This window comes from Amphibalanus amphitrite, unplaced genomic scaffold, assembly GCF_019059575.1.
Source record: "Amphibalanus amphitrite isolate SeventyFive unplaced genomic scaffold, NRLGWU_Aamphi_draft 000138F_arrow, whole genome shotgun sequence".
NCBI lineage: Eukaryota > Metazoa > Arthropoda > Thecostraca > Balanomorpha > Balanidae > Amphibalanus > Amphibalanus amphitrite.
Genome location: NW_024881633.1, coordinates 404,972 through 418,715, shown reverse-complemented (window position 1 = coordinate 418,715; position 13,744 = coordinate 404,972). Strand labels below are relative to the sequence as shown.

The window sequence follows — 13,744 nt, the reverse complement described above, 5'->3', positions numbered from 1 at the left end:
ACACGGTATTAGACGATACAGGAGCAGGACAGTTCGGTGCAGGACAGAGGAGTAGGAGGGACCGGGCTCTGTGCTCCAGGGCAACAGGTAAGATACGGACTACGTGTAGTGTAGACTGTATGTAGGTATGTGCTCACTTTCAGGATACAATCGAAGGCGGCGGATTGAACATTGGCTTATACGTGCGTGTGAATTTTGGAGGGAAGCTGGATCTAACGATTGATAGGAGACAGGAGACCGTTTCGTTATGTTTTTACATACCTATTGACTTGTTCAGCATGAACGTCACGCGGTAATAACTCAAAAACTGATAAGAAAAGGAAAAAAAAAGACTAGCACTTGCGACCTTTCGGCAAGATCTTCAAACCATTAGATTCGACAATGGTATGTTGACGGCTATCAGTATCCAAGGCTCCGACAAACGAAGCCAATATTGTGCAACACACACCAGCGGAGGAAGCACCGCTGCTCGCAAAAACGTCTCAAACTTAATCCAGGTATCATATTTCACCATCTAATCGCCATCCGAGCGAAATCGATACCAATTACCGTCTGCATTCTGATAGGTGATACCGATATGCATGCGTCGCATTTCTAACATGAGGAAACATCGGAAGGATCTATGTAATGTAGGAATAGGTCATTTTGCTGGAGCGTCTGATGTTTGCTGTTAAGTGTGCTGTGGCAGTATCGTCTGCAAATTGGCAGAAGGAACAAAACATGAATGAACCAATTCCATTCAGTCGAATGTTGTGACTTGGGAGACTTTGCAATTTAGACATATCGAAGTATTATCTTCTTTATGGTCAATAATCGTGCTGAAAAATAATAAAATATTCCATCGGCACTATACATTCCGGATTTCACTGTCTGTTGTCTTGCCTGTTCGCAGCTGTCTACCGACCACTGCGCCGTGCTCTCTGAGAAAGTGTAAAGAAAAGGGAAATGAATGTTGGATACACAAATAATTGTTTCGTCAGGGCATACACATATATTAGATTCCCTTATGGAGTATGCGGCTTTCAAAGCCTGAGCGTGAATTGAGCCACCCTGGACAGGTCCCAGAGGGACAGAGCGCCATTACTGAGGGGTCATCGTCACCGACCCTATACACAGAGGGTACGGCAACTGACCCTGCGGCCTGCGGTAGACGGCATGTGACACTGTATTTATACCATACCAACGGGACGGAGTGCCATTACCGAGGGAACGCTGACCCCAGGGAGTCGGAGACTTATCTCAACCGTAGCCGTGTGTACTGCGTATTAAATATACCACCATGGAGGGGTCGCCGTCCGCATACCCATAGAGTCTGACCTCCCCAGCGCACGGTGTAGGTATACCATGTGTGCAGCCCGCAGTGTTTACAGGACTGACTGCTAGCTCTCCAGCCAGGCTGTGACTGTGCTGAGGGACCTCGACAGGACTGCGGAGTTTGTATGTACAGACATGCTGTGTATGTATATGTAGAACGTGCAGTTATAGTTCAAGGAGTGGCTTTGTTCAAACGATCTGCACACGAAGGACAAACAATCGTCGTAGATCTCGATAGTGCGACCTGATGTGCATCCGCAGATCGAGGCTCGAGCTTACGTACTTTCTGATCTAATGTTTTTATTGCGCTCCATTTTTGCAAGAGATAGCCCACCTCATGGAACCGTAGTGTTTACGTTGCGAATTTACCACATGCCTTAATTGTTGACACTAGAGAAGCTCAAGAATGCCATAACGCGGAAGAGCATCTTTAAATTGCAGTTAGAAATGTACGGCCTTTATCGCCCAAACATATGAGCACGAGCATCGTAGCTAAGGTGTAGCTAAAATCATAGATGTAATATACAATATCAGATATCTATGGCTAAAATACCACGAAATGATTATTGTAAAACAATTGCATTGCATGTAGTTAGGACGTGAAAAAAGAGAGCCTTACTCCATATTGCATTCATGCCGATCAGTGACTGAAAAAGAGGGCAGTCCCGGATACATAATTCGCACATGTACTGTAATTCAGTGCTGCCTGGGCAGGACCCTCTGGAGAGGCCGCGAACATGTGCCGTAGCCGGGTAAAGGCTGGCCCCAGTACAAGACGGCGGCTGCTCCTGGGTCGGATTTAGGCAGCACTGACATTACAGAAGAAAAGGGAAAAGCTTTTCCTGACAATTTTGATTCATATTCACAAGCCGCAAATGCAGGATCTTTTGATGTCAGGTAATCATCTTGTTGAGACGAAAGTAAGTAAATCGTTCGGCAGGACAAGTCATGAAAGTGACCTAATTATAATGAGATAGCATAGCTCGGGTAAGATGCCTCTCACCCCGTATCCCAGAAAGGACTTTTGATATTGAAGGGAAACGGCCTGCTCACCTAACAGGGATAAAAACATTAAACAAAAATGATGCCGCGGTATCAAATGAAGAAACTTAAGCCTTCATACTCAAAATAATGCCGACCATCGTCCACACAACGAAACTATGATTGCAAGCACTTTTTGAGCTCATAAGTTAGAGTACAAGTAAACGAAAGTCTGATCAAAACTTCAACACGACAAATGTCGGACACACACAGCACCAGTCTAAAGAACCCGTATCACAGAATATCCGAGAACAGAACAACAGGGAACAGTAAATCAGAAAACAACTAACATCAGAAAACATATAATCGGAGAAAAACATCATAGAACATAACATCAGCGAACATAACACCAGAGGACAGAACATCAGAGAACAGAAAACCACGGAGAACAAAACACGTTTTACCCACGTGAGAGGTAATGGATAGCACACTTACGCATCAGGCTCCACGTGAGTTTCGATCATTGACGCCTCGACCTCCTTGGAGCTGAGGTGCTGCGGCGAGCCGGCACCGTTACGGTCGTCGTTGAGTGCCACATCCTCCTGTGACCCGGCCCCCATGGCGGCTTCCCGTCGTCACTGCAGAAGTCGTCGGAGCGTCTTCGTCGACGACCGTCGACGATTGGGCACGGGGCGCGAGTGACGCCCGGGGCGACAGGCCGCCGGCCGCGCCGCGGGGGGCTCGTCTCCGCCGGCAGCGACACGCGGCGGGAGCCGCTGGAAACAGGCGGTCGCGCGCGCAGGGGCTCCATGCCCGGAGGGTATGTGAAGGTCGCCCGGCGCGGCGCTGGAGGCGCGCTGTCCAGGGGGCGGTGCCATATCGCTGACCAGAGCTTATAGGAAGAGTTGTGGTATGGAGGTTACGTCATGCAGTTACGCCTCTTTCTGAAGGGCTGGTATGGTATCGTCGAAAATATGTTACCGACTTTGCATATTGACTGGAAGCGTATTTCTCATTTGTCAGTCGAAAACAAAAACAAAAGATAGCCCCAGCGGTAGGCGGAAGTGCGAGCAATAAAACTCTGGACGATTCTACGGAAATCAAATAAATACACACGGGTCGGGGTCGCCAATTTTTACCAGCTTTTGTAATAAGTGAGAGGGAGACGGAGGAGGAGATATAATGCCATTGGTGCTTCTACACCGGGCCTGCTCAAACGGCCCTGCATGTCTAAGGGGCTTCGAGTGGACACAGTGCCCCGGCAGGCGGCACAACTTCCCAGTTTCATTAGCTAAGTGATGGATATGGACGAGCCAGGTAGGTACGTCAATTCTAACTGAGCCATCAGTCAATTTTTGATCTTATCACTTTTATCATTAGTCCTTCCGGCCTTTGTCTACGCGGTGCCATTCAGCGTAATGACATACATGGTACGCCAATTGGAAACGGAATATCGCGAAAGAATACGTGTAGGTGTGTGTGTGCGTTATGTTAGCTCCTCCGTGAACACATTTTTCGTAAGCTGCTGGATGTTTGACCTGTGAAATTACTCTGACACGGCTCGTTCACCAACTGTTTAGAAATAAATCCTAAAATCGATACAGGCTCCAGTTTTGACTGACGACACCTTGATAACCGCAGATAGCACTGGCGGGCGAAGCGCTCTATATCGATCGTATACTCAGCAAACAACCTTATACTAACAACCGAAGCGATAACATTAACGTTCGCACTGCTGTAGTACACGTAAAAGTACACCGCGACTTCATCCATAAAACTTATAAAACAGAAGCCCAGTAGCCGATTAACTGTATTCGCTTTTTTTCGGCGAAAACCAAACATCTGATGACACACAAGTACACGATGAATGACGATGGTAGGGTCACGACAGCAGGACAGAGCTTCCAGCAGACCTAGGGATAACGTGAGAGGTCTGGGGGCTGACGACACTGCCAAATCGATGCGGCAAAGCTCTCTGGACTTATGGAGCCGGTTACGTCAGTCAGAGTCTAACCGTTCTGGAGCTTCTGGAAAACGCTGAATGAAATGCCAGCATTTGGTCAATATGTGGCAGAGTTTGTCTATGAAACCTTTGAGAGGAATTTTGCGCATGTATCAAAGATCAGAACGAGAACGCATCAATGAACATTTTCACGCGATGTAGGAATATTCACTTCCCAGCTTTCTAGGATTGGGTGTTTTTAGCCTGAGCCCGTAAGCACAAACGTCTCCTAGCACTGTTAGTGGTTTTGTGTAACGTAAGACTGTTACACAAAACCACAGCTCCCCTTAGATCTGGCGATAGTATTCAGCTGAGACACCATTTGGTTCACTTGGGGTGGTATGTGCGGCTTGGACCAAAGCGTGTCATTCACAGCTCCACGGCACCAGCGACATCAGATAGGCCGACTGGTGTAAGTAGGTCCGGGCAGCGTGCATCCGGGCAACTATCACACCGCACAGGCTCCGTCAAAGTCCCCTCTCAGCTTCACCGCCAGAGAACTCCCATTCAGCGAGCACTCGAGCTGCTGTGCCGGGCTGACCGCTAGTGACCCGTCAGCTATCGGGACGAAGAATGATGGCAATGGTAGCGGGGTTCTGGATCGCGCAAGACCACTCCGCCCTTCGTATGTCACACTGTATGCCACACGACCGCTGTTCTCCTCTAGAAATCGCCTGTCGGTTGAGACGAAACTGTCGCACAGTTTGCAGCTGTGAGATCCGTTCAACAGCGATACACACCACATGAGCCGCTCTGATGACACGAATTAGACACAACACGCCGCATGTTCTGCTGGACTGAGGCTAATAAAGATACACGTCGTGGACGAGCATCACAACAGTCCGAACGCAGCTCGCTCCTTTTGCTTCTTTCGGACAACATCGATCTGCCGGTCGCGCCACTGGCTCTTCCTCAGCTTGATCGGTCTGCTGCCCACGTACTTTCCTACAGGGGAGCACGTTACGGGTCAGATGGGCAGGGGCCAGAAACGATGGATCATCTATTAACTTGAAAACAGTGTGTTAGCACGATAAAAAAACAAGTTGATAACAGCCAGAAGAGCTTATGTGAACAAGTTGGCAACCTGTAAAGGAAAGCAATAAGTTGTCTGAAACGTTAGAGCGTATGGATTAAAACATGCACGATTATTTTATCCGCATGAAACCTGAAGCTATGGAAGCCATGAACGCAAGCAACAAAAAAAGCTTTAAAACATCTTGTTATCACGCAGGGAGCAAAATTCGTAAGATCAGTTGGTAGTTCTGCAGATATCATCTTTCAAAAGGGAATATTAAAACAAAAATCCTATTTGTCAGAAAAAATTCAGATGAGGAATGAGGCAAAGGTTAAACTTACGATTTATGTTATTTCAAGCCAGGTTGCAGCTCTCGGTAAAAATGAATAAAAAGCAATACGAGAACAACACATGGTGCAAATTAGGGATAAAAAAATAGAGCCAGTGTACTTCTCTAATCCTAACCCAGACATAAAGCCCCATTAAGACGGCAAACTTATGCGCATGCTCAGTGCTCACCACGTGCATTCCAAGCGAGCCCCGTTATCCACAAAGCTGCAGCATCCACCAGCCCAATTACGTACCAATATCAACTATCCAATATCCACGAAGGCTAAAATCCTTCTTGCAGTGCATGCACATCACCAGTCCCGCCAAGTAATCGTTAAAACTATTTCACGACACAGACAATTTGATCCGAGGATGGAAGAATAACCTTAGTCATAAATCAAGAACTGTGAATTTAGGTCTCAGATAAGACGACTGTTTCAAAGAGTTCCCTGTTTTGTCACCAGATGGCAGCCTGATCGGCGCCTGTAACTATGCTGTGCCGCACTGCCAGAATTAATCCCCATTCCTGCCACCAGGGGGTAGTAGGATGAAAGGCTGGAACGTAAATGCGCGTCTCGTAATCTCGAATGCAGCACAGTTCCAGAACAAAAGAAGCATATCTTAAGATAAGACAGCCGTGTCCGCTGGACTCGTAAGCGGGACGACGTTGACGGCACACGGGGAGTTATTGCAACAGAAAGTTAGGTGGGTACGTCATCTGACGCATCCAGCAATATCTAATTAACGAGGCCACTTGACTGATCACTGGGCGGCCATCGCCCGGTCAAGAAATCTATATCGCCAGATGTGCTCGGTGTATGATGCAGAAAGCCGATACATGATATGAAACTTAAGCGTTGTACGTATATTATTATGTTGCTAGAATACATCAACTCATCGTATGTGCATGACGAAATCGGTGTCCTTGATTTGGGCATTGGGGCGCGCAGAAATGAAGTTATATGGCATCTATGCCAATCAGTCGTTGACTGCGGTCCACGTAAGCAAACTGACGCTATCCGGGACAGCTTCATGAACGGATAATTGTTTCAGCCAAGCTCAAAGAACCGACAATTTAGCGCAGGGGTCGGCAAATGGTGGGGCATGCCCCCTTTGGGGGTAATGGAGTCCTTTCGGTGGGGGTAATGAGGGATTCTGAGAAAGCCTATCTTTTTAGAGTTTGTAGCTCCAGTGATGGAGCCATCGTGACTGTTGCATCCCAGGGTTCAAAGATTAGCCCAGGCCAAAGGCACAGCAGTCAGTACACATTGATTAGATACCAAATTTCACGTACCTGTACGCCTCACCATCTCACCCCTCCGTACAGTCGTACAAAAGCAGCTGCAACTTTTGACCGTCGCCCGTCTGTTGGCGTTTCAACAGCCGCTAACGTAAGGGGGAGGAGTCGATCGGACCCCCGCGGCCTCTCGGACTCTGATATGGAGCTGTGCATAAAAAAGACGAGCGTGCTACCCATGACAATAGGAAGCCGCTGCTGCCCATTTTTAAGGTCCTTGGTCATTCCGTCTCATTCAAGAGGGCAATGACAAGTGTCGAGAAAATCGGGACCCGCTATAACTCCTTGAAGTTAGAGTTTATGGCACAAGATGATCTCCAGAAAAAGCTCATAAGCCAACGGTCATTATGGGTCCAGAGGCCAGTTTTACCAACAGAAAAACAGCCGCCTGCCGGAATTTTTGCCTAAAGATCGTTTCACATATGGAGCGTAAACGGTACAGCCCTATCCGCTTACGAGTCCATCGCGTTTACGCTCCGTATGTGAAGCGGTCTTGAGGCAAAAATTCCGGCAGGCGGTTATTTTTCTGTTGGTAAAACTGGTCTCAGGTCATGATATTTTCCGGGCTGGTAAAAAAATATGATGGGCTCGAGGGTACAATTTGGTCGTGATCCAATGCCTTTTACGTGAGCTTTTAACGAAAAACCACCCGCCGCCCCTACGTACAAGGGTTAACCCGGCAGTTGCTTGGGTATTTCGCCACCCACCGTTTGCTGGGGGGGGGGGGGGGCGTTAAACGCCCCCAGCCGATAACTCGAGAACCAATAGGCGCAGCGAAACGCACGAGGCGGCAAACGAAAGAACGCGACGAGACGCTTCAGATGAGTACTTTAAAGTTGAATTTTGAGGTCACAGGTCGGGTCAAGGTCAGGTCAAACACCTGAAATTGGGCTTTCAGTAGCATGGACTTCAGGACTTCGCAATGGGCGCCTCTCGTCATAAACTCTGTCAAAACGGTGCACAATCCATCATATAAAGTCTACAAGAGTGTCAGCTCCATGTAGGGGTCAGTCAAGCATAGGTCAGGGTCAAGGTCAGGTCAACCGGGTAGGCACATATCCCCGAAAATCAAAACTGATATTCGCAGCCTGTGACACATGTTTTATGGGTAATTTGGGGCGTAGAACACGATGGTGACATTCATTTTATCATATGTGTACGTGTTTGGCTCAAAAAGTTCAATTAAAGAAATGCATGTATCATGGTCATGAAGTAGTCACGAGAAATTGCCAAGATTCAGTTCAAGATTTTGGAAAATGCGGAACGATAATCAATAATCGAAGATAGCCATGTGATTGCTCATGGTATTGCCAGTCTAATGGCGTTTACGGCATGTCTGTATGTCTATTCTGTGATTTTATATGATTTTTTTTAACATATGTCGTTTTTGGTCGAAAACTCAGAAATCATGACGTCACTAAAACCTCGATATCTCAAAAATTTTCCGACCGATTTTTTCGAAACTTTGTCACAATAAATTTCAATCAATTCCCTACAGGTACCCAAAATTTGGCGCGCCTACGGCGCGCCGTTTTTATGGCCCGGCGAAAAAAGTGGGGGCGTTTAACGCCCCCCCCCCTCCCCAGCAACTCGCGGGTCAAATGGGATATAGCATAGGCGGCGGAACGGGAAGGGCACAGGGGCACCGTGCACCCTTTGATTTTTGCATTTTAACATTAGCCCTATGGGCGTTGCATGGAAAGAATGGGACCAAAAGTCAGCAGTGCCCCCGGCCTCCCCTCCCCCTTAATGGAAGGTGTTCCGCCGCTACTGGGATATAGGCATTAAATGTTTTGTGGAGGAAGTGTCATGTTTTAAACTTGATGCATTGGAAATGCACAAATACCCAAAGAGTTCCAGGACGGTATGGAATTTCAGTAAACTTGGTTGTGTCAGCAATGAGGTCTGGTAGGTGGGGGTAATGACCCTGCCTGGCGCCCAAAAAGGGGGCACGACCCCGAATGACCTGCCGACCACTGATTTAGCGGAAAAAGTTTAAGTGTCCAATGCTGATTCAGGATCAATTAATCATTTTCGTCTGGCAACACTCGCAAATGGACAATCGAGCAAGGAAGAATAAAGCAGATAAACCAAAACCACTAAATCACCTACAACAATATACCACAAACTGAAAACATCCGCATCCGTTACACGTAACTTGAGCAAGCGTACCCGACACCAACAAATCCGACATCCACCACCACAACGCATGCGCCCATTATACCCCTGCGTTCCTTCTCCCTGATTCCCTCATCTCACCATTCATCTCCTTCATGGCGCGTACGTAGTCGTCCGACTCGCGGAAGCTGATGAACCCGTAGCCCTTGGTCTTGTTGGAGCGCTTGTCGCGCACCACCTTGGCCTTGACGAAGGACGGGTAGACGGAAAAGTAGCGCGTAAGCACGTCCTCCGTCACGTCGTTACCCAAGTCGCCGGCGAAGATGCGGAAGTCATCTGCAGAGAACAGACAGAACGGCGGTTATAAAAGAAGTACATGAGTGTCATAGGTCAGTTTAGAGGGATAGCAGACATGACTCGTTAAGCACAGACTTAAGTTGCATTGTCATAATAATAGCATTATAATAGCATTGCAAAATAGCGATTTTTTTCTCAATAGGTCCGTACAGCCCTCCAGCATTAAGCGGTTGGCAAGGATGCCAACATTACAATGATCCATCAGTATTGATGAATAAGTCTTAGGTTTTTTTTCTTCACGCTTTAGCACTTCTTCAATTCGTCGAGAGTTCTGCGATCAGTTTACGAACAGTGCCAGAAAGGCGGGCACCAAACCAGTTGAATGTTTCGAAAGATTTACAACAAGTTGCGAATCATGTGGACTGTTTACAATGAAAAAGTAGCCAGAGACAGTGTGCAATATCATTCTGCGCACAGTGCCGATTACGTACTAAATTCCCCGCTAAAACGTTCTCCACACCCCACTCACCCTGGTCCCAGTCATGCAGGGAGCGGTCCTCCCAGATCTGACCACCGGCCGTGCGGATGAACTTCTTCGGTCGCTTCTGTTTCTGTTGTTTGCCCTGCTTTCCCCCGTGCTGGTGACCGCTGCCGCCGCTGCCGCCGGGTTTACTGCCGTCCACCACAGTCGTGGTACTGGAGGCCACCCGTTCAGCCATCGCCGCCGCTTTGGACTTCTTTGACGAGCCGCCGGCGGAGGCAGCAGAGGGCGAGGGTTTGGCGTCGGCGGCGGCGGCCGGAGAGGCAGCGGGCTCCTCCTCGGCGGGCGCGGGCCGCTTCAGCTGAGGTTTGGAGGCGTATACCTTGGGCCCGGAGCTGGGGGACGAGATGGCGGGTCAAAGGGACGCTGGTAACAGGACAAAGTACCCTGGGGACTACACAAACCTTCGGCCCGGAGCTGGGGACGTGATAAAGGGTCAACACTCAACAGGACGCCGCGCTGAAACGCTCTGTGTATCACTATGCTGGTATCATACGTTAGACAAACACACGAATTAAAGTTGTAAGCAGCCAATGAGCATCAACTAACCTCAACGCTTAACGTCACGCGTGACGCAGCGTTGAAAAAAGATGAGGATACCTATCACTGACCAGTGACCAGCACACCTCCTGTCATGACCTATTCATAAACATCCATTCAGTCCCAACCACGCCCACCCCCTTGCCTGTACCCAGCAAGGACACACCCCTCCATCTTCCCCTCACCTGATGACAGGTGCCGAGATGACAGGTCGCGGCGGCGCCGGGCCCCTCCAGCCGGGCGGCGGGCCGGGGCCGCGCACATAGCCCGGAGGCGGTGGCACGAATCCGCCCGGCGGGCCCATGCCCGGCCCGGGCCCGTAGTGGTGCGGCACGTAGCCGGGTGGAGGAGGCGGCGGGGGCGGGGGCGGAGGGGGCGGAGGAGCCGCGCCACCCACCGCGGTCACCGGCGGACCTCCAATCTCTGGCAGCTCCGGCAGCGGAGGCGGCGGCGGAGGCGGGGGCAGCGGACCTGACGACGGCAGGTGGTGAGTTAGGTATTACATGTTAAATATTATAGACTCAGACAGACAGCTGCCACCCAACGCATCAGTGAGCAGCTGTTAGATGTGCAGTTAAAGTCGGTGCAGTAGCCTACTAACATTACGTCAAAGCTCAGAGACTGACCTGACGGTTTGCTAAGCTGGTGAGGTACGAACATATTGGCCGGCCTAGGTGGCGCTGCGGCAGCCACTGCACCACCGTAGCCCTCCGAAGCTATTTGTGTGAGCTTATCCTGAACCTGTCAAAACAAGGATGTGGAGTCAATATCTCATGAGTCCATGTTGCAATAAATTACTATGCATCAACCGCAGTTCTGTAGACAATGACATGGCTCAAATGTGGATGAAAACCTGTGCCCAATTGCTCCCCATATTACGATAAAGTTGTAATACCTCTCCTAAGACGATGCGGGAGGCGTTATCCCCAAAGGCGGTCATCAGACCTCGCCTCATGAAATATCATCTAAGGAAAAGGCGCACCTTATCATCTGCCTTTTATTCTATGTATAGGCATGTTGTTCAAATATATCTTAGCTAGTTAATCAGCTAACTAGCTCATTTAGCACAGCAGCAGAACAGTCTGTCGCCGCCCGAGGCGCAGCTGGCCGCCACTCACCGAGGTGAAGGTGTTGGCGGCGATGACTGGCGGCCGTGGCTCGGCAGAGACGACCTCCGGGGCCACGGCAACACCGGCGCCGCCGCCGATCTGCTGCTCGAACCTGACACAGACAGGCAACACAGGAAAATCAGACATGGGAAATGGGAAATGGGAACAAAGAGGGGAATAGGAAATTGCCCAATCCTACCACTGTGGAAAGGGAACACATAAAACAGCACTGAATGCAATTACCTGAGTCATCAGTGATCAGCGATTAGACATCATGGAAATGAACAGGTAATGCACCAGAGCTCAAAGGTGACTGACACATGCATGTAGCAAAAAATGTGTGGCAAGATTTTATAAATAGCAAAAGAAAGCACCCATCATGATCACAAGCCATTTCCCAGTAGTCTCCAAGCTGTGTTGAAAACACAAGTGCATGTGTTGTTATACTCACATGTTCATCTCTGCCTCCAACATTCCCTGACCAGTATCCATTGTGGCTTGGAGTGGTCACAGACAAACTCAGATGCTGGAAGACAGTGTGTTATCATCAGCATTTTATGTTCGCTTGAATAGGTGCAACAAAGACAAAGAAACACTTTTCTGGACAAATAAGGCAAAGAAAACAAATAAAAAGTGTACAAGTGTTGCTGGTAACATAAGTGAGTCAGGTAAGATGACTTTGAATGATGTATTACCTACCTACATAATAAGAATACACCTTTTACTTTTAAAAGGAATATAACACTTTCCTGAAATTAGTTTTTTTTTTGCTAGTTAAAATGATCAGAAAAGAAATGATAAATATCTTTATCTAAAAAAGGAAAATTATCATTTTTTGTAGGAAGAACATTTTTCATCTTTAATGCAGGCTATAAAGTGTTTGGAGCAGAATTCTATTTACACACTGACCCATCACATTACCTAGTTCAGTTCAAAAATATATATTTTTGATGCCTAACCCAGGCTTTTGTCATTAGTGTAGCTCATATTCCTACTAGGTGCTACACACTTCACTTTACACACTGCACTGTGGTACTGAGCGTTTTCAGCACCTGCCAAGCAGGCCAGTCTTGCCCACATGCTTCCTGTCCTGTCATTCAGTGTACCCCAGGTTGCACTGGTGTGCACGCTGGGGCACCTGTGTGCAGTGTGCACGCTGTTGAATGTCTTGTCATTGATACTTTTCTGTTATTATGATTTCTAGGCATATAACAGTGCTGCAATTGCAATGAACACATCTTGTAATGGTAACATTCTTCTCTAAAAAACAAAAATTGTATGGCAAATGAATCTTATGCCAAGCTAGAAAACTAATTAGGATTCATAATTTGGTACCTATGGCTATGTCTTTCCTGCCTCTTGTCTCTCGACATGAGTTGAACATTATATGTTAATTGTTACTAATCCAGCTCATGTAAGCTGAAGCATAACAACAAATAATGACTAACTTGTCAAAAAGAGTACAATCCACTTAATACATTATCGGATAATAAACCCAGCCGCTTATGGTGGCCACTTGAGCTGGTTTGCTCACAGATTTCTCCATAGAAGCATAACTGACTCCAGTTAATAAAGCAGCCCCTTAATAAGTCCAAAACACTGTGTCACCAGGATGGATTTATTTAGTGGATTTTGCTGATATTTGTAAATAATAGCAAAGTGAAAATCAAGGAAAAGCAACATAATGACAAGCATAACGCTAGTGTAAATTTACAAGCCACTTATGTCCTCATTCATTCATGGTTGCAACATGACCAGAAAATGAAATATAAAATAGAATATCATACAAACAAAATGTTCAAAAACATAAAAAATTGCACAATACACGCCAAATCAAAACTTCGAACAGATTACCTACAAATTATCAGTAGTCACTTAACAGGCAAAACACTTCTGCAAATCAATGAAAAAAAAGAATGCAATGAAATCAAAATAAAATTATCTCCAATGCAACTGATTCCGTGTCAATGTTGTCAGTGGTGTCCAACAAAAGCACAAGAACAAGAAGTACTGCTAGCCTAACCTCAAATACAATACCTGAAGTTTTATGTAAGCATTTACCAGAAATTGCGGGGTAACAAGGCTAAAAGCAAGGTCAAAAACGATATGAATATAATACGAAATTCAAAACGCAGAAAAAACGTTTCAGTGTTTTGTGCGCCGCGGCTGCAGCTTAGGCGTTTCGCCATATTTGTCGCAT

General features: G+C 47.5%; 2 protein-coding genes across 9 annotated transcripts in view; both read right to left on the bottom strand.

The window, feature by feature from the left end:
* Positions 1–3,417, bottom strand: part of LOC122382374 (equilibrative nucleoside transporter 1-like) — a 40,650-nt gene extending 37,233 nt beyond the window's left edge. Inside the window, exon 1 of the mRNA XM_043367610.1 lies at positions 2,791–3,417. Within this exon, the coding sequence (XP_043223545.1) occupies positions 2,791–2,915 (125 nt within the window). The 5' untranslated portion in view covers positions 2,916–3,417. The remainder of the gene's footprint in view (positions 1–2,790) is intronic.
* A 672-nt stretch (positions 3,418–4,089) lies between these two features.
* Positions 4,090–13,744, bottom strand: LOC122382372 (RNA-binding protein 42-like). 8 transcript variants are annotated; one of them, XM_043367603.1, is made up of 8 exons: positions 13,606–13,744; positions 11,996–12,070; positions 11,554–11,656; positions 11,062–11,176; positions 10,621–10,906; positions 9,884–10,230; positions 9,199–9,393; positions 4,090–5,242 (listed from the first exon to the last, which is right to left on the bottom strand). In XM_043367603.1, exons 2-8 carry the CDS (start codon positions 12,034–12,036, stop codon positions 5,130–5,132), a joined length of 1,200 nt encoding a protein of 399 aa, XP_043223538.1. In that variant the 5' UTR covers positions 12,037–12,070; positions 13,606–13,744; the 3' UTR covers positions 4,090–5,129. The 8 variants fall into 8 exon arrangements, with proteins under 8 accessions (XP_043223538.1, XP_043223541.1, XP_043223539.1 ...); XM_043367606.1 differs by having other exon boundaries at positions 13,687–13,737; XM_043367604.1 differs by having other exon boundaries at positions 13,582–13,725.

Coding starts and splice junctions, on each gene's coding strand:
- LOC122382372 (XM_043367603.1), bottom strand. CDS start 12,036: ATGGATACTGGTCAGGGAATGTTGGAGGCAGAGATGAACAT. Junction 10,231..10,620: donor ATCTCGGCACCTGTCATCAG/GTGAGGGGAAGA, acceptor CTCGTCCCCCAG/CTCCGGGCCCAAGGTATACG. Junction 5,243..9,198: donor CGCCATGAAGGAGATGAATG/GTGAGATGAGGG, acceptor GCTCCCCTGTAG/GAAAGTACGTGGGCAGCAGA.